The sequence below is a fragment of the Symphodus melops genome (assembly GCF_947650265.1).
Source record: "Symphodus melops genome assembly, chromosome: 3".
Lineage (NCBI taxonomy): Eukaryota > Metazoa > Chordata > Actinopteri > Labriformes > Labridae > Symphodus > Symphodus melops.
In genome coordinates, this window is record NC_136693.1 from 24592057 (window position 1) to 24612295 (window position 20239).

At 38.8% G+C, this 20239-nt stretch overlaps 1 protein-coding gene across 1 annotated transcript; it reads right to left on the bottom strand.

The window, feature by feature from the left end:
* Positions 1-8083: 8083 nt before the first annotated feature.
* cers3a (ceramide synthase 3a) lies at positions 8084-20239 on the bottom strand. Its single transcript, XM_079340212.1, has 10 exons — positions 20055-20239; positions 16672-16789; positions 15848-15966; positions 15678-15735; positions 14988-15038; positions 12637-12729; positions 11491-11619; positions 10638-10744; positions 9732-9885; positions 8084-9160 (listed from the first exon to the last, which is right to left on the bottom strand). Exons 1-10 carry the CDS (start codon positions 20225-20227, stop codon positions 8975-8977), a joined length of 1188 nt encoding a protein of 395 aa, XP_079196338.1. The 5' UTR covers positions 20228-20239; the 3' UTR covers positions 8084-8974.

Sequence of the window (20239 nt, forward strand, 5' to 3'; positions counted from 1 at the left end):
AAATCATTCTGATTTGGTTGTTCACTCATGCACATCATATCAGGAGACTGTCCCTATTTTATGGGAGGGAGGGAAAGAAGTCTCCTAAGGTAAGACATGATTTAAAAAGAACAACATGGAAGTGTTTAAAAGGCACCTGTATTTCGACATAATCCCAATATTATGGGCGGCAGTAGCTCAGTCTGTAGGGACTTGGGTTGGGAACCGGAGGGTCACCGGTTCAAGTCCCGGCACGGACCAAGTCCGGAAACTGGTCTGGTAACTGGAGAGGTGCCAGTCCATTTCCTGAGCACTGCCGAGGTGCCCCTGAGCAAGGCACCGAACCCCAAAACTGCTCTGGAGCGCTTGCTGTGGGCAGCCCCCTCACTCTGAGACCTCTCCATTAATGCATGTCACTAGAACCCTGTTTGTGCATGAGTGTGTATCTCGGCCTATGTGTGTGTTAGACAGAGTGTAAACCGAATTTCCCCTCGTGGGATTAATAAAGTGTAAATTATTATTATTATTATTATTATCAAAAGAGCAGAGAAGAAGATTCTGGCAAAACGAAAACATAATAGCAGGTTAATATCATACTTGGAGATTGTACCAGTCACATGCATTTATGGTTGTTAAATTGATTGCAGTTTAACCACACACCAGTTGCTGCTGTCAGGCGGGAAATGATGATTCTTTCGATCAACCAATGGACTGCAGTGTTCAGTGCTCCCTTTCAGGGTCGGCTCGATAGTCTTGGCACCCCGACAGAAGGGTCCCAAAAAGTAGGACGGTACGGATCAGTTATTTATCCCGGCTTTAGTCTATGAAAACGCCACAAAATGCATGCCATACTGAGACAAACCGAACTGAACCGTGTGGTGGAAACGGGACTCAAGGGGCTGTTTACTGTCATACATGCAGCTAATCCTGAAAACAGGAGATTCTCAAGAATTGTTAATATGTATGTGCCAAAACAGTTTCAGTCATACTTCTTGAATACTGTTGGTGTACAATCACAGAGAATGCATGTTCTTGCATTTCTGATAAAAAGGATGTGAATATAAAGCTGAAACACATAGAGTGACATGTGCGTATGCAAATTCAGTAAAAATACGGTATACTGTATATTTAATGTAAACAGAAGGAGCCCTAGAATGGATTCATGGAGTACTCCTGTGCTGAGAAGCATTAAACTCAAAATGACATAATCTGCTTGCTTAAGTTTCTAAACAATTTAAACACAATCATAATAAATATCAAATGACTGCAATCAGAGCAGTGAAACATAATATTCTATTGGAACCATATGTGTCATATCAGGAAAGAACATAAACAATGTTGTTGTTTTTTCCAAACCTCGTTTAGATTTCACCTGTGTTCATGTTGAACAGGGATTTTAAACATCACGTCAAAATGAAAATGATTTAATATCAAGGAGGTTTAACAAGTGTTGTAATATTTCAACACCCTTGTCAGTCAAGGGTCCTAACTTTTCTCCCTTGCTGACCCTTGTTGAGCCATTGTCGTAGGGACTACCGTGGGACGTCAACAATTTATAAAGTACGTGTGATGATCATTGACTGCATGAAAAAGGGTCAACGTGCCTCCCCTTCTTCTTGTGGTACAAAAGTGAAGCCAAATATTGACAGGAGTCAGTGTAGTTAAGTTATGTTTTGTGTTTCTTCTTGTAATTTTCACATTCATTATTTATTGTTTTATTTACTCTTACTATTTGTCTCTGGGTGGCCTGGTAGCCTTTTTTCCTTAACCCCGGAAGCAGTTAAGTGCCTTGATAAGAGCCGTTTGAATTCTCTAAAAGTTAAGGAAAGGTAGCTCAATGCTTCCTTTATAACCTCCTTTAGCATAGGAAACACTGCACCATCCTTTACGAAAGGAGATAAGAAAGTGCTGCCCCACAATTCATTGCGACCATAACTTTTAAAGCGACTCGCGCATCCGACCCATATCCCAGCGTTCACGAAAACTAACGCTCTGTCAGAGGAGAAATGTGGAGACGATCTGCACATTGATTTGACTTATAATTAGTTACAGGCTTTGTATTTATTTCATTTCTTTTTATTGAGATAAACTCTGAACGTGATTTTGATGTTACAAAACCATCAAAGTGAAGTTTCCTGGTATCTAATAAAGCCTACCTTTTATTTTTATTCACACCCTGTGGTTTTAATGATTATTTCACCGGTAAGAAGGCACAGGGGAAACATTTTTAGAGGAGCTTTTTGTAGTCCATTTTTTGAAAACTGTAGTTCCACCACGGCAGACTTGCGTCACTAACCTCTGCCGTCGTCACATTATTATGACGTCACCAAGTGAAAGTGCAGTCGGATTGACAAAACAACGCGATCGCCTTTTCCTAAGTCCTTTATGAATTCTCCTAACACCTTTCCTTAACCCCATGATGTTTTCATGGGGTTAAGGTAAAGTGGATAGTGAAAGTAGATAGGGGCCTTTTTCAAACCAACTCCTACACACTCCCCCTCTGTGACGGAGTGCACTCCGTCAGAAGTCACACTCGCAGCTGAATGAAGTCCCCTCCATCCAGGTGTAGGGTAGAAATACAGCAGCAGGCAGCAGTTAATATTATTATAATATCAAAGAACAGGTTGTCTTAAATGAAAGCACAGACAAGGAGACTATAAATGAACATCACAGCTGCAAGACATTTATTTTTTTGTTGTAGCTGAAATTAAGTTTTACAAAGAAATCAAAAGTAGAATAATGATAAATAAATAACAGTGAGAAGTTTTCTGCAACATAATTGAATATTCTTAGTTTTTGCAACAGTCCCTTTAAATATAAAACACAATCAAATAAACACGTCAACAGAAGGAAGAAAAGAAGAGTAGGCTTTTATTTGATCCTCAAAATAATAAACAGGTGAAGTTGTTCACATCTGTATGACGAAATTAAATGTCCATCTTAGTTAGAGCAGTGTTTTGGTTTGTACAAACACTTACACACGGAACTTACTTTTGTATAGGTCACTCCTTCTGTGACTACCGGACGCAATAGGCGTTACACGTGATCATCAAGTCGGCATCAGTGCTGACTTGCTGGTGGAGGGTTTTATGGCTCACTACCACTCCCCGCTAAGTGGTTTAAGACGGACTTAATATGGCGGGCCCTCAGTGTGGACGCGCAAACAGAGGGGTAGTGGGTAGGGCTAGGGTGTTGTGGACGGTTTGAAAAAGACCCTAGGAGGGACAATCCGAATGCACCCTCTGTGTTTCAGATCCTCCTCCTGTTTTTACCTTGTGTGTCAAGTCCCCGCCCCTAATTACCTGCACGTGTGTCTTGTCACTCCTGATTACCAGCACCTGTGTTTCGTGATCCCTGACTGTCTGCCCAATATAAATCTCTAGAGTTTCTTTAGCATACCTAGTCCTAGTGCTTATCGTTTGACCTTGTGTATTGCCTTTGTCTGTCCCTTGTTATCGACCTTAGCCTGCTCCTTTGGATTTGTTTGCCTTTGTGTATGACTCCTGCCTGTTTTTGTTACCTGCCCTTGCCTGCTCCACTGGATTTGTTTGCTCTTCTGACCTCCCTTGTACCTTACTCGTTTTGTAATAAAGGACTGATTTTTGGAAAACTCCACAGTCCTCACTGAGTCTGTGTGCCTCCATACTCCTGCCGTTGTGTCAAATATGATTTAATATAATGACAGAAACCACGTCTGAAAGTGTTTTATTTGGCATGTATTTTCATTAGGGTTGGGGCTTGATTAAAAAAGTTAATCTAAACTCAGGGCTTTCTAATTAATTAATCGCATTTTAAGTGCCTCACAATATTTGCTCTAAATGAGTGCAATGCATTCAATTTTCCTTGCTTTTCAGTTTCATAAAGCTGTTGGATCTTGTTTGAAATAGTTTTTCTGCACAGCAGCTTGAAAGTTTAATCGCATGTTCTCTGTAGCACATTTTCTAATCCCTTATCCTCTACCACTAATAGTGGTCTACTACAATTTGAATGTGCTGTCAGATGCTGAATTATTAATTTTGGTCCTGAAGCCATTCATTTGGTCTAGTTTGGGCTGCAAAGGCCTCTTGTTTGTATTTGTCATAGAGCTAGCTCAGAGTTAGCGTGGGGCTAGAGCGGGGCTAGCGTGGGGCTAGAACGGGGCTAGCGCGGGGCGAGAGTGGTGATAGCGTGGACAATGACAAACAGTTGTGGACTGTTTATGAGGCACACTGTGATTAAACGTGTTAAAAAAAAAATGAATTTAACGCAGTATTTTCTTGTAATTAATTAATTGTAATTAAGACACCACACACACACAAGTGCCACCCCTAATTTTCATTTAATAGTTTCAACCCTATCCCATCTGCTAACATGAATGAGCTTTAATTCCATGCTGCAGCCAGTCAGCAGAGGAAGCTCTGATTGATTTGGCTTCATTTTTGGGGAACTGACATGTCATCCTTCTTTTTACACAGAATCAGACTGTAATGATGATGGGTAGGTGGACATGTAAGCACAACATGAGTTATCACAGGTTTGCAGACTCACTTCTTGCTCTGTGTTATGGGTTGCCTAAGTATGAAAGGATGAAAAATTAAGCCTTGCCATCTTTCTGCAGTCAACATCAAGTATGCAGGACCAGAACAGAGGCTTTGGACATTGTGATAGCTGAGCAGGGCTTTGGGTTCCTCTTAGAAGTAGTAGTGTTAACAGGGTGCACGAGTAAAAAACCTCCACATAAGATGAACTTCAGGCTGATATGATTATTCATAAAAGGCCAACATAATGTATCTCCATTTTCCTGAAATGGTGTGGGCGACATATTGAGCTGATTAAACAGCAGTCACACAGAGCTCAGTGGGAATCTGTGCAGAACTGACCACAGATGGCTCTTTATGGAGGCAGAGGAAGTGATCTTTCTGAGCTTTTAGTGCATGTCTGTGTTCGGTTGGAGATTTTATTTCACAGGCAGCTCAGCACCTCACGCTGTTGCTGAAAAGTCCAGAGTACCTCCTTTTGGATGTTGTTTTTGACTTGATATCCTGGGAAAACAGAATTAAAGAAATGTATGTACCCAACTAGAAATGTATGCAACTTTTTTATGCTAGGGCTTCACTATTTGAATTTATCAATTGTTTGCTTCTTATTCATCATACATTAATTGTTATCTACGCATTTATTTATTCATAAGGATGAGTCTTATGTTGCTGTTGTCTTTAAATTTAAGTTGATTTATGTATATATGTACACATTTTGTGTAACTGATCACACTTCATGTGACTTCTGCATCAGTCTTAGCCACTGACAGAGCAAAGTGTTGTGCTCCCTCTGGTGGACGATTTCAAACTGACAGTCTATTTTAATTAAAAAAAACCAGGGACCATTCACAAAGCCTCCTAAGTATAAAGGGTTGCTCCTAGTGACAAAATCCTAACAAAATTCTTAAAATCAGGACGTTTTCTAATAATTTCCCCTTAAGGTTAAGACAAGATTCATGATTCTTGTACTCACAACGTGTATTAGCCTTCAAAAGAGCTAAGGTGACCATCACAGTTGTATCCAATCACTAATTAAGACCCTTCACCTGACCCAATCACCAGCAGGTGAATAAGCGGCTGCACAAGTGGGCATGTGATTTCAAACATCTTGTAGGCGGTATACTTTTAAAGCTAATTAACACAGAAAGTTAATTTCATAATTACAAAATGCCTGAAGCCCATGCTTGACTTTTTTCTTCTGAAAAAAGTTGTCATACCTAACAAGAGGGTCAACCCCGCCTCATCACTGAGATAAAAGTTTCTATCCATCCCTTGTTCAGAGTTGCTCTGGAAATTAATCCAGAACATATCAAAGTTTCAGTTTCAATTTCAATGTTTCCTTACTCTGCTTTTTTTCCAAAGTAGCAAAAATAAAATCATCTCTGATGGACTTTTGCCATTTTTGATGGCCATACACAGGTCCTATGTTGCACTTCCTCTGTAGTGTAATCTACTTATTTTAACCCTTTTCTGAGTATAACAAAAACACTTTACCACCCAAACATAATCAAACTGTCACAACATTAACATCACATTAATATGTCATTGTTGCATAACTCAGAAACCATCATGGAACGGTAAAAGAAAGGAAACGAATACAAAAGTGTTATTATGCTTAATGATGATTGAGTTTTTACTTTTCTGTCATCTTTGATTGTCTTTTGAATAAAAATGCAATTGTTTTAAAACAGAATTGTTGTCCAACAGGGGGCGACTTCACTTGCTGCTAAAAGAAGTCTGATTGTACAGAGGTCACTGAGGTTTTTATGTGGTTTAATAAATGTGTGTAACGTTTATAAAACCTTTGTTTGTAGTCTTTTAAAGGTACTTTGTTTCTGATTTTCTGATTAACTCAGCGGGAAATAGAATATTCATTATTTCCCTCTGATATGCAAGTTAAGCAAAATTGTTATTTCATAGAGATACTTGAGTAAAATACAAATATATAAAACTCCAAATGGTGTAATGGTCAGAAGAGTACACATTAAAGTAGCAATCTGTAACTTTTTCACCTATTGTAAAAGTGGTTTAAAACTCTAAGAGCACAACAGCTTTCAGCAGAGAGAATTCTGGCTCTCTATGATCCGCACAGCAGTCCTCTCGCCTTAACAAAGGCCTGTCAAGTCTGATAAACCTATAGTTTAAAGACAGACCTTAATATTTGTGTGTGTCCAGGTAGAATTGTATTTTTTCTCTTATGAATTAACACTTCAAATGTACCATGTCCTTCATAAGGCTGTCCAATCTATGACAACTGCACAGCAGGAGTCGACAAAACATTATAAAAAGAATGAAATGCACCAGCATGACACTTCTGTCATTCTAAAGCCTCCGTTTTCAATACACTTAGCCTATATGACATCCAAATAAGCAGTGAGTAGGCTATGTTGTTCTTCTTTCCTCTAGTTTTTGACAATAACAGCTTTATGTGAGGTCACCCCGTTCATATAAAAATGATGAAAACACGGCTTAAGCATCATCACAGTCAGCGGGACTCAGCGTCGACAGTCCTGACTCCGAGATATTTACAGAGGCTAAACTGGATTTCTGCTTTATTTATGTGAAAGTGTTGTTTAAGATAACAAACAAGAAGCTAAATGAAACAAAATGAGACACAAATAAACCACTACACTCAATAAATATAAAATTAAAAGACATAATTAGTCAGGAGCAGAGCAGGAAATTCATTCATAGTTTATTTAAGTAATATTAATATAACAAGAAGTCATCAAGTTACAATACAAGTAAAAGTTGCTTGTATCTACCTTTACAAATAAAATATTATTTAAAAAACAGGCTTCCTGGCCTGAGAGAAAAGATGAAAAATACATTTCACAGGTGAATTGTTTCAATCAGATGGAGCTTTGAAGATTAAAAACAACATTGAGGGCCTGGTTCATCAAAAAATGGATTGTGGCCCCGATTAGCGTAGTTTATCTTTTTCTTTTTAATCTATCTCCACAGTCGCTCAGTCTGTCGTGACTTGGGATGGAAACCGGAGGGTCACCGGTTCAAATCTGGTAGCTTGGGAGGTGCCAGGTCATTTCCTGAGCACTGCCAAGTGCTCTAGATCGAGGCACCTATAACCTTCTTCTTAGCTGTGTGCAGCCCCCTCTAGCTCGGTTGGTGGCGGCGTCTCTCAACATGCAATGGAACATGTAAAGTTAAAAGAAACAACCTCATGGTATTCAGACTAGATGGAAGCATACTGGTTTCATTTAGTGACTTTCATACAAAATGAATACTAAATTGGGAATAGACTAATGGAACTGAAAATTCTGTGAATAATGCCTAAAATAATCTTATGTTAAACATGTCATTTGCATAAATTAATCATTATTAAATCAGAGTGAGAAAGACTTTAATGACAATGTGTTGGGAAAGCCCATCTGTGTTGAGATCCTCCTGATAGTCAGAAATTGCACAACATTTCCTTTCCTTTGAAAATGAAGATGGTAAAAGTTGTTTAGATGTCTCTTCTTGCAGACTGATCTGGATACGTTCTTGAGTTCTTAAGAGGTCATGATGACTTAAGACAACTTAAACTCATGTCTGCAAACACATCTAAAAACAAAATAAACTGTCACTACTGTTTTCCCTCTTGCTGCGCTTATGAAGTGCCTTCATGTGTGTTAAACAGGATTTCAAAATAAAAGCATCCTGAGTAGAGATGGGAGTTATGGCTCGTTATCCCATAAGCTCTCTAAAACAGTGGTTCTCAACTGGTCCAGAGTCAGGACCCACCAACTCCTTCATGAAAAACTGTGTGCCCAAGTTCATAAATATAATCAGATTCATTTAATAAAAATGGATCACAGTCTGTGCAAAACAAGTGACAGAAAAAAAGAAACAGAACCAAAGAAAAACATGTTGAAGAAAAACTTCATCGATTTCTTGACACTTTTTTTTTTGCAGGCACACATTCGCGACCCACTGAAAACGACTCTGTGACCCACCTACAGGTCCTAATCCCCCAGTTGAGAACATCTACTCTAATGTGGTTTATATGCTCTTGCTTAGGTTGTCTGCGGATCATCTCAACATGTATGTGAGAGCAAGGTGTGAAAGAAAAAGGGCCTTACATTTACTGGAACTTAATGGTTTCAATAATTTGTTTTTCAAATTATCGTCCACATTAAAAATAAATAAAAATATGAATGCGATAAGCAACGATTAATGGACATGTGACCAGCTCTGTCTTTAACCAATGCACATAAAAATAAGTTACTAAATGTGATAATTTGTTCCTCATTTGATCATTGGGGGTTTGAAACCTTCCTTAATTAATCTTTATGATGTAATCTTATCTCTTAGAAATATACAAGAAGCAAATGAAAAAGGGCAATTGGACTGTGTTTCAAGAACAGACACCTTTTTGTTTCAATATTACAGGAGTACCAGAGACAAACTGAGGGTGATGAGTCCATCCTGTCTGGTGTGTGAAAGTTTCAGCTCCTGATCTTCATACTGAGCCGCAGTCAGCAGACAGTCTTTGACCAGCAGACGTTCTCTGGTGGAGACAAAGACCCAAAGCAGCTATTTTTGTCCTCCTTCTCATCTGTTGCTCGTCCATTACCGAGCATGTGCTTTTCTTCAAATTCATCCTCTGATGGGACACTCTCCTCGTCTTCATCTTCACAGTCACTCCTCTCATCTCTAGTCAGCTGTGACAGGAGAAATACAGAGTTACAGTGGCTGTTAGTAGTCAGAGGAGTCAGATATTAAAAGCTCATAATACCATGTGTTTTCAAAAGTCGCTCACTTTAATAAACCATGGCAACAAAAAACTCAGCCTTTAAAAAATGGCTTATTTTTACTAGAAGTTGCCAACAGCAAAAGAGAGAGCAGCAGTAGTCCAAAAACTGACATTTCTCGAGTCCAGATGGAGTTGTAAAATATTGTGTACCGAGGACTTGTTGCATTGGTGCCAAAACTGGTGACAGCATCATAATGAAGTTTAAGACTCTGGTGTTGTGACAATCCTAAATGTGATATTCATGTTGATTATCAAACTTAAAGGATAATACTCATCTACAGCAGCTTCAGTCTTATACTGTATGTGTCCTTCATAACTTTGAGTTTAATCATTAATAGAAAAGACTATTCATTGTGCCATTTAATGCATTCATAGTGTTCAAACACTATTCATAGTGGAGTCGCCCCTGTGATGTCATTGAGGTAACTGCTGCTTTGAAACTATTGACAGAGGACATGTTTCTTAGTGAGCATACTTACTTTGCCGAATATAAACTTTTTGATCATGCGGAGGATGAGATAGGCCCAGAACATGTGCAGACAGAGGAGCACCACCAGCATCACGTTGAAGAAGTAGTAGCCAAAGAAAGGGGGGTAATGGTGAACAGGATACACCCAGGTACAGTGGATCAGCCTGAAACACAGCAGACAAACAGCAGATTTGAAATATTCCTCACTGGGTTTACTGACACATAAAGACAAATGCAGTAAAAAGATTAATGTGAGCTGATTGGCACAGTACTCTGAGCTGTTGACCAAAAGGAGGTTCAGGAAATAAGACTGGATTACTGCAGCTAATTGCACCATGATTTGTACATCACTTGCAACTACTACGTATCTGCTCCTTCACAAGATGGGATAAGCAAAATGCAAATGGGGTAATAACCTTCTGTGTGAATACGTTCAATACCATCCTCCTGTTAGAGGAGGAGTTGGGAAGGGAGGAGGCAGCTGTTTTTCCCAGTCTTCTTCCATATTGCGCTAAATGTATGCCACGTCATCAATTGCAATATTGCATTCAGGACAAAGGGGAGTCGGGGGAGTGAGAGCCTGCAATTCTTTGTATGTGATTTCAGAGGGGGAAAAATCATTGGAACCCTTTTTTTAGGGGCATTGTGCTGTTACAAACAGTAAAAAGTGCAGGGCGTACAGGAAGCCAGGGGCTATCGATGGAGCATGATATGTTATTGTCAGCAGCTTAAATGCATACTGGCAAGCAAGAAAATACAAAAAGTTGTAATGATTTCTTTCCAACATTGTAAACTTGTTTATGTCTTACAAACTCATGAAAAAGACACTGAAAGATGAAACTATAGTAGTAACTAATACAGAAATAATATTATCTCTCACACACATACAGCACACATACATTTGCACACAACTTACCAGAATGGGAAAATGACGAGTCGTGTCACCATAAACACCACAGCAAACAGAACAAAGAGAGTTTTACAAGTTTTCTCCCATTTGGCGTAGTTAAATAACTTTGCAGACTGAAAAAAAAAACAGTTTTTTTGTTAGTTAATTATTTTAAGGATAAAGACCAAAATGAGTTTGTGACTGTGTTGTTTTTATTATCTGGATAAATAAAAGATGGGAGTAAGGTGCATTATCTTTAAAATCATAATCAGCCAATTACCAAGCCTAAAGATATGCTGAGATTTTTGTCTATAGTAAAAACTTTTGTACACTTCTGACCCCTGAATTCATGAGTCAGCCAAACATTGGTGTCTGATAAGAGAGGGATCTAGATTTTGTCAATCAACGCGAAATATTGATCCTTGATTGTTCTAAATGTATAATCTATTGTTGTCCCTGATTAATTGACTAAATCAATTAACTTTGACACCCTCAGATTTACCCATTTGACAAATCATTGGTATCACCACCTGCCACCAGGGGGCTGTAGCTCTGTGTTAATGGGCCAGCTCTACTTCCCTGATGTAAACCAGCCATAGTAGATGAAGGGCATCTCTTCAGCGCAACACAAGTAAACGTATACTTAACCACTTGACAGAAGCAACGTGTAGCCATATTTACTGAATTTTGATCTTTTCTAACACCCAGTACATTGTGATCAATTTAAATTTGTGACTAAGCACATTTGAAAAAAGCCTCTAGGACATCACAAATTGTAGTAAAATGTTTATGTTTTAATGCTGACACTGATTATAATAAATGTTGAGGAGGGTTATACAGTATCACCATGCTCTGGGGTTGTTACATGTTTGGGACTAACCTCGAGTAAAACATCAGAGGCATCATGGACCAGCATGACCAGAGTCCCAACACGGATATAGTTGACACACCAGGAGAATGATAAGAGGATCAGTGTAGCCAGGTGGTGGATGATCTGTTCCTTAAAGTCCTAAAGAAAAGAATGGTCATTCAGTTTCCCTTTAAACCATAACAGCCATTACTAGACTTCTGGATTCTCAACCAATCAGGCTGCCCACAGAAAACCTGTATCATGGAGCTGTGAGTGAAGGAATAACCTGGAGGGTTAAAAAGACACATATCTGTCAGAATCCATGCTCTGGAGACCGTTAATATCTCATCATGTCAAGACACCTCACTTTTTCTGTGATAAGGAATACTTTTTCTATTTTCTCATAATCTCAATTTATTTATCTTGTTATTTTTGAATAAAAATGCTTGTTTCCATGTGATAACGAATAATTTCACAGCTGGAAAAGGAAAGCAGCTGCCTGACAGCTTAAATTAATTCGATATAACTGAGAACCAGGATTCTTATCAAAATAAAACGGGATAATTAAGTCGAGCTAATGCATGAAACTACGGAAAACCTCCGTTATGCTATAACGAGACAACTACGTCATGCTCTCAAGAAAACTGCTGAAATCAACTTGGTATGATGATAAGAAAAAGGAAATACATAAAACATATTGATGCATGTCCACTTCGGGCTACCGTATATTTAGCTCCAGCTAATGTAAAATAAACTATTACGCGTTGGAAAATCCAGAACATCACTTGGTTTGGTCAGTATGCATCCATTCAGACGCTCCACACGCCCTTTTAAAGCTTTAAAAACAGTCTTATTCTGTGCTTTCCCTCTCTAGGTAGATGTTTTGTTGCTGATAGTTTCATTACAGTCTCTTATTAATGTTAATTTTACTGACCAATTCACAGACTGATGCTAATCCTAGGAATTATTTTTAATTTAAACAACCAGTCTTCAGTCTTCTGTAATATTTAAGGCCCACTGGTGTTTGTGTGTCATCTTCAGGTTTATTCAAATTCTTTTTTTTCTTTCATTTTTAGTTTATTTTAGGAGGCTTTGTTTTAGTGAGACATCAATGTTTTTTTGTTTTGTTTAATATAAGGTCAGGGTTGTTCAGTAAAAAAAAAAAAAACTACTCACCTTTCTCTTGACATCAAAGGTAACGCTGAAGAGAAGAGAGGCGTAGAAGCTCATCTGCAGGATATAATACCAGTACTGAGACTGCAGCATGGACTGCACAGAGAAGAGAGAGAGAGAGTGATGAATGTGATACATGAAGCTGCAGTGAGTCTCAAGTTTGAACCTTCAGGCTGAGTCTTTGTCCTCATCGCTTTTATCTATAAGAATATGCAGCATCTCTGTTCACCTGATGACATCATATCTCTCCTATACAGTTTTCAATCAAAGTGCAGGCTCATAATAAAGCTATGGGATAAGAAAATCCCATATTGCATTAGCCGTAAAACATTATGGATTTATAATGAACTCTAACTCCATCTGTGGAGATACAAAAAAATGCAGCTCCCAGAAAGATTGTCAAACAGAGACAGAAAAAAGCACAGCAATTGATGCAAGTACAGTATGAATATATATATATATATATATATATATATATATATATATATATATATATATATAGATAGATAGATAGATAGATAGATAGATAGATAGATAGATATAGATATATAGATACATAACAGGAAAATGTAAAAACAAACAATAACTATAAAGACATTTTTGGACTACAAAGACAATATAACATACATCAATAACCGTGCAATATATTTATCTGTACAGTAATTTCACACATAGCTCTTGTTTTACATTCATTTATATCTGCACCTTATTTTGTAAATGCAACATTCCTTATGTAAATACTTGATCGAAATTTCGTTCTTATCTGCACTGTAAAGTTCAAATTTGAATGACAATAAAGGAAGTCTAAGTCTAAAAAAATGTAAAATAGTAGGGCTGTTAAAGTCAGCGCGGTTATCATGATGTTTTCCTTTTTTCTGTTCCTAGCTAGCAGTCTTTGATTGCTTGCACTATCCAATGTTATACAAATACATTTGAAGGCATATGATTGGACGGTTATAATACTAAACACTTTGTGGCACTGTGATGTGCAAGAGGTCAGCTATTGTGAATTAAGTAGGTTGTGTGTGTAATAAGCAAACACAAACAATTGAACATTTTCTGGGTTGTAACGTGCATTTCCATTCATCGAAACCTGAATAAAAAGCTACATAACAAAATAGATTTTATTTCCTTTATCAAGAAAGCTTTCCAATGAGAAATCCAAGGGTGTTTGAAAACAAAAAAATGGATTACATCTCCTTGATGCTTACATTTTACATACAAAAAACAAAACACCTACTGTCCCAAATCAGACGATGCACGACAACCATTGTAAAATATAAAAGGCTCTAAAATGGGGTTGTTTCAGTGTGGTGTCCACAGCCTTTGTGCATTGTGTGACAATGACAGTGAGGCTCACACAATAACACTTGATGATTGTTAACTGACAGTGCAGAGGAAGATGTTAACAACTGCTGCTTAGAAACAACATTGTGTGTTTCAAAACACTGAGCAGCTCTTTTTTCCTTTAATGTGTGTGTTTGTATGCTGTCGTTGAGTTTATGTATCGCCTGCAAATGAGTGAAATACTACATGAGACAACTTCATGTCTCATTCAAGGCTTGATAAAAAGTGTGAGCTGACTCACTAAGTTCAAGGCTCATAAGGAGGTTATTCAGAAACAAATGTCTTGGTTTGAGGCCCTGACTGTACCACAGGAGAATATAAAAAATTGACAGCATAATACCTCCCCTTAAGTGAAGCCATGCAATCTTCTATCAGAGAAGAGGAGGGATGATGACAGGTAACTCAACAAAGAATAACACAAGAGTCATTGAACTTTCCATAACTGTTAGTATCTGCTTGAATTCCTATGTTTTTAAAAGGGTAATTTAATGTGTGTTTTGGAAGTAATCGATTTGATGTCAATGCTGTTGTTTTTGATTCCCTACAGTGCAGACTGGTTGTAAATTCTAAATATATCAGCACCCATTGAGGGTAGTATGGCTTCATCCTGTTCAACAAGAGGCTGAGGGACGCTGTCCATTTGTATACACAGCCCATGGTCTGACATGAGTCAGACGGGAGTTGACTGCAAAATGGGGTTCTAATATTTAGTGTGATAGAAAATTATCTTCGGATAAGACTTAGACTACTTAGGTCTACATGGAGGAGGCGGTGCTTATGACCTATACTACAGCCATTCAGTCGGGGGAGCTCAAAGTCTTTTAGCTTTACTACCAGGAAGTTGTTGCTCCGTCCATCAAAATATACAGCTCCCTTTTAAGGTTTTAAGAAAGTTACTTTAAATTAATGTATACCAAAAGTTACTGAGAAGTTGTTATTGTATTACAATAGTACCAGTAACATTACATTAGTAAAACAGAATTAAGTGTAGGAGAAAGAACACTAACCTGCTTTGGAAAACCAGTCCAGACTTCCTTGGTATCATAGAACCATTCTTTCTGCATTAAAGAGAGAACAGATGTTGTTAGACATGCACGAGTAATTGGAATTGGAAAATGATATTTTCTGAACACTATATAGTCTCTCTCTCAGATCTGCAGATTAAATAAAACCACATCTGTGTTAAGTTGGTAATAGATTTTTTAAGATAAGTTTCGGACTTCTCTAAAAGGATTCTCAGAATGTCTCTAAATACGAGCCCTGGTTTTTCTATTTACTGCCAATCATTTTAGATAGAGTGTCCCACCAAAAGGGGCGGAGCTGAGATCGTTTGGGCAAAGGACCTGGATGAGGTACTCTCACAAAATACTGTAAGATAGAAATTTGCACAATAGCAGAATTATTTCTTTACACTCTCCACATTGCACATATTGTGGATCATTATTGTTTTGGACCATATTATCTTATTTTTTACTGTTTAATTTTTTTCTCTTTTGACGGTCGGAGTACTGCTGTTCACTAGCTTTATAGTAATGTATTATACTGTAATGTATTTATGTTTATTTTATTATTGCACCAGAAACACCAAGACAAATTCCTTGTATGTGTTAATGTACTACAATAACAGTAATTCTGATTCTGACTGTTTTTCATGGTTAAGGGATGATAGTATAGCTTGGTTTGTTCTTTCTACTCACATCATACAGAGCTGCTATTCCACCGAGGAACGCCAACAGGTAGAAGACAAACCTCCAACTGTGGAGAGCAGAGAGAGACATGGAGACTACAGCTGCTGGGCTTCATCAATATAATCTTGATCACACGCACACACGCGCGCGCGCGCACACACACACACACACACACGCACCTAGCCTCTGTGAACTTCTTGAGGACTCCCGGACGGTCCTGAGCTCTTCTCTTCCTGAACCATCGCTCCACCTGTCTCACTGACAAACTGCTCTTCTTGGACAGCCCATCAATGTCTGCCTGCAAGTGTGTAAACACACACACACACACACACACACACACACACACACACAAACTGTTGGAAAAAATATGACCAAAGGCAAAGAGTGAAAAATCACATTAGTAATGGTGACCTAGTGGGAAGTAAATCCTGTGTTTATTCATACAGCTGATGTGGTGGTTTAAATGACAGTTTATCCTCTGAGTCTGTTTTTTGAAACCCGCTACTGCTCAATCTTGAACGTTGTATAAGTATTAACAGCATAATGCATTCAACAGTAGTATGTAGAATGACTGCCAGTTGTGGTGGTTATTTTGCAGTATGTCAGGCTTGACTAAACTTGTTTGTTCCTCTTGAAAAACTTTTTATATACTTATCTGTATAAACATCAACCCAACTGAGGCAAACAATAAAAAAAATATTTTAATGTTCATGATTTTGAGAAGCAAAAAAGATCATTGGTGATATCTTTGTGTTTTGGTCTGATTGTGATTATTTACCCTGTAATGGCCGTCAGTTATTTTGATCTCTGACTTGGCCCTTTGCATTGTGGGAAACAATATGCAACTGGAGACTGGTGTAGATTCTTCCCAAATCTGTACACATCGTCCGGGTATTTGTGGCATACGGCGGCTCTCACATTTGTTTGCATACTGCATTTAGGTCAAGTCAGTATTTATTAGGACTATAGCAGGCGATTTCGAAAACAGCCTGAGGTTATTTACCTGAGCAGGACTTCTGCTCTGACAGGTGTAGTAATGCTCCAGAATGGGGACATGTGCTGTTCTCAGGCAGACTCTCTGTTTGATCCCAGCAGACAAAGCTAAAGGTGTGGCTATCCACCTGAAACACACCAAACACACACAATGACATACACATGCATGTGCACACACACACACACACACACACACACACACACACACACACACACACACACACACACACACACGACGTGACATGAAGTGTGAGATGGATCACATCTGAATTATGAAATATATCTAGGAAAAGAAATAATTATTTTTGTAATAAGAGTAATAATCTCCAAAAATATTCAATGCAGCTAGATAATCTAATTGAGTGTCTAATGTAAATTAAAGTAATAACGCCTGATATAAATAGTGTACTGTTATGTAACTCTGACTTATTACTCTAACTCGTATTGTCCCTGTGGTCACAGTGGCTTATGTTTAAAGATAGCGGTTTGGGTTAAATATTGAAAATGCAAACAAGTCAGCCTGGAGTCAGTGTTGACTTTTCAATGTTTAACTAAGACCACCTTCTCCCTCTTCACTGTAGCCCAAGGACAGATGTTGAAAAACTCTTCCATCAGGCTTGATCGTCTCGCGTATATTATTATGGACAGCCCATTTCTGTCTCTCTTTGTTTTTACTAAAGTGAAGCTAAGAAAACAACGACAGGTGCTGTCATATTGCACCAGTAACTTGGTGCAAAGACATGCTTAGAGGGGCGCTGACTAGCTGACTCCTCTTACCAAAACACACATTTAACTTCAGAAAAATCCACACTTGGGCATAAATCAGAACAATAAGAACTAATTATGACAGAATGGTGTGAGAATCTTTTTACCTCTAATTTAGCTTTAAAGATTGACTCATGTTCTGTGAACTTGGAGGAGGCGGGGTTTATGGTCTATAGTGCAGCCAGTCAGCAGAGGGAGCACTTATTTGGCTTGTGAAAGACACAGCTAAGTTGAGTAACTGCCTGATGCAAGGGACTGGGACCCAATTGTGATCATCTTTTTTTTTTTAAAGGTTTATTTTTGGCCTTTTAGCCTTTATTGTAGTACAGTGGATAGATTGGAAAGTGGGAGAGAGAGTGGGGAAAGACATGTTGTACATTTGAAACGGGCCTGGCGCGAACCTGTGTCGCCCGAACGAGGACTGTAGCCACGATACATGGGGCCACGCGCAGAGAGATTACCACGAAAAATGATTCAATCGAAGGGTTAAAAGAAAAGCTCACTTGAAATTACATTTATTCAGAGGACTAGAGAAGCTCTCTGGTTTGGGTCCCAGCATCAAAAACTAAACTCTTCGAGCTGCTGTAAATGTGGAAAATCACAGAAGAAAGTTTAGGTAGTTCTTGTGTTGAATTAGAAGAAGAAGATTCTTTATTTGTCATTGATACAGTACAGGTACAACGAAATTGCTTTTGGTCGGATGACCGGTCTGCAGCGATACTTCGCGCTGACCTTCATACACCCCAGACGCAGCAGGGGGGAGCAATTTTGGGGTTAAGTGTCTTGCCCAAGGACACAACAGACATGTTGCTCGCAGGAGCTGGGGATCGAACCCTCGACCTTCCGATTGAGGGACGACGACTCTACCAACTGAGCCACAGCTCATTATATGTCTAAACGACACAATAAAACTCAAAGAAGCTCCCACCATCTCTGTTGGTAAGACAATACCTAGAAGAGCACATGTTACCTAAAAGAACATGTTACTCTGCTGTTTATCTCCTTTCACTGGTTCCCAGTTACTGCTCATGTCAAATTTAAAACAGTGACAAAAATGGCTTCTCTCTATAATCCAGGTCTACATTCCCCCTCCTGTCCTCTACGCCCTGCCAATGAAAGGCAGCCCGGTGGTTTGAACAAACTTCGAAACTCCATTCGATCTGCAGAGTCCATTTGCCCTTTTAAGAAAAAGACCCAACTCTTTCAAGAACACCTATACGATCTCAATGAGGATGATGATGATCTTCTCGAGATGATGATGATGTTGGTAATGATGATGATTTTGTTTGATAAGGACGACTTTTAAGATGGTTTCTATACTGGTTAGAGCTCTAAAGAACTGCCGTCAATGATGTTCTTTGCCTCTGTGTCCAATCGGACTTAAAGCCTGTTTACACTTACTGACATTGTTTCCTTTTTTTCTATACTTTGTTACAGCTACTCTCTGATGTACATCACTTTGGATAAAAGCGTCTGCTAAGTGAATAGTAGAACAATAAGTCAGCATAGAGTGCTGCAACCCAAGGGTATACTATAAATACAGTAAGCTTAACACACCTGGGCCCAATTAAGTCCAATCCGTCACACACACACACACACCTGACACTGCACTCAGATGATTCCTCAGTGAGTGACCAGTCTGAGCTCCCTCAGTACAGTGGGCTAGCTAGCTATCTTTTTTTTTTTAACACTGTTGCCCTATGACAGGGAACAGTATAGTAACCATGACTTTAAGTATTAGCTTGCTGCAAAGGGGACACAACTAATCGTCTTCTGGGTGAGACAGAAATAAATGTAAAGGTAAAAAACACTTCAGGCTGCTCGGCGTGTTGAGTCAAATTGCTCTCATGGATGAAATATAATTTAAAAAATGTTCCTTAAGTTATTCTTGTTGAGGCTTTATTTTTCTGTGGTTAATGTCAAACTGGTAATAAAATGAGATTGATGAACATTATGTGCTACAGAGAGACTCTCTGACCTTTTAATATTAAGCAGTGTTTTTATGAAATCGTTGTTTCTTTTAAAGCTACAGTTGTTTTCAACTTTGAAGCTTGGACTACCTTAGTTTTTCATGGGTCTGTCATTTGTGTAATGGAGGTGTGGTTATACGTTAGAAATATATCAGGGTTAGCTAAGGCCATACTTGAGAAGCCCAACATGAGATCTTTTTATGGGATCCAAAAATCCTGGAGATGATCCGATGAGTAATATTTTAAAAAAACTCATAAATGTACATATAAGATCAGCTAAAACATCTGCATAAATCCATCCGTTATCTTTATCATCTTTTTCAGTTTGGAGTCACGGGGGGCTGGAGCCTGGGTACACCCTGGACTGTTTGCTAGTCAGTCACAGGGCTGACCTATAGAGACAGACAACAGTCAAACTCAAACCTAGGGCAATTTAGACCCATCCATTAACCAAAGGAGCATGTCTTCAGATTGTATGAGGAAGCCAGACTATCTGGCAGGAATCCACACATGCAGCGTGAGAATATAACAAATATTCAGGGTGTTCAGGTTTGCAGTTTAGACTGAAGACTGATCCAGGTAAAAATTGGAGTGTGTTCAAAGAATGAAGGTTTATTTTATTATCCTAAATGACAAGTGCACAGAGTAAGGACCTTACCTCTCAAACAGGTATCTGATGAGCAGGCAGGTGAGGGCGTAGGGAATCGTAACATATAGATGTGAGGCTTTGGCGTAGACACGTCCCTCCCTGTCCTCCAAGTCGGACCACGTCAGGTTTACGGGCAGCCAGATTCTGTCCCACCAGAACCACTCGTACAGCATGTCAAACATCGCTTCACCCAG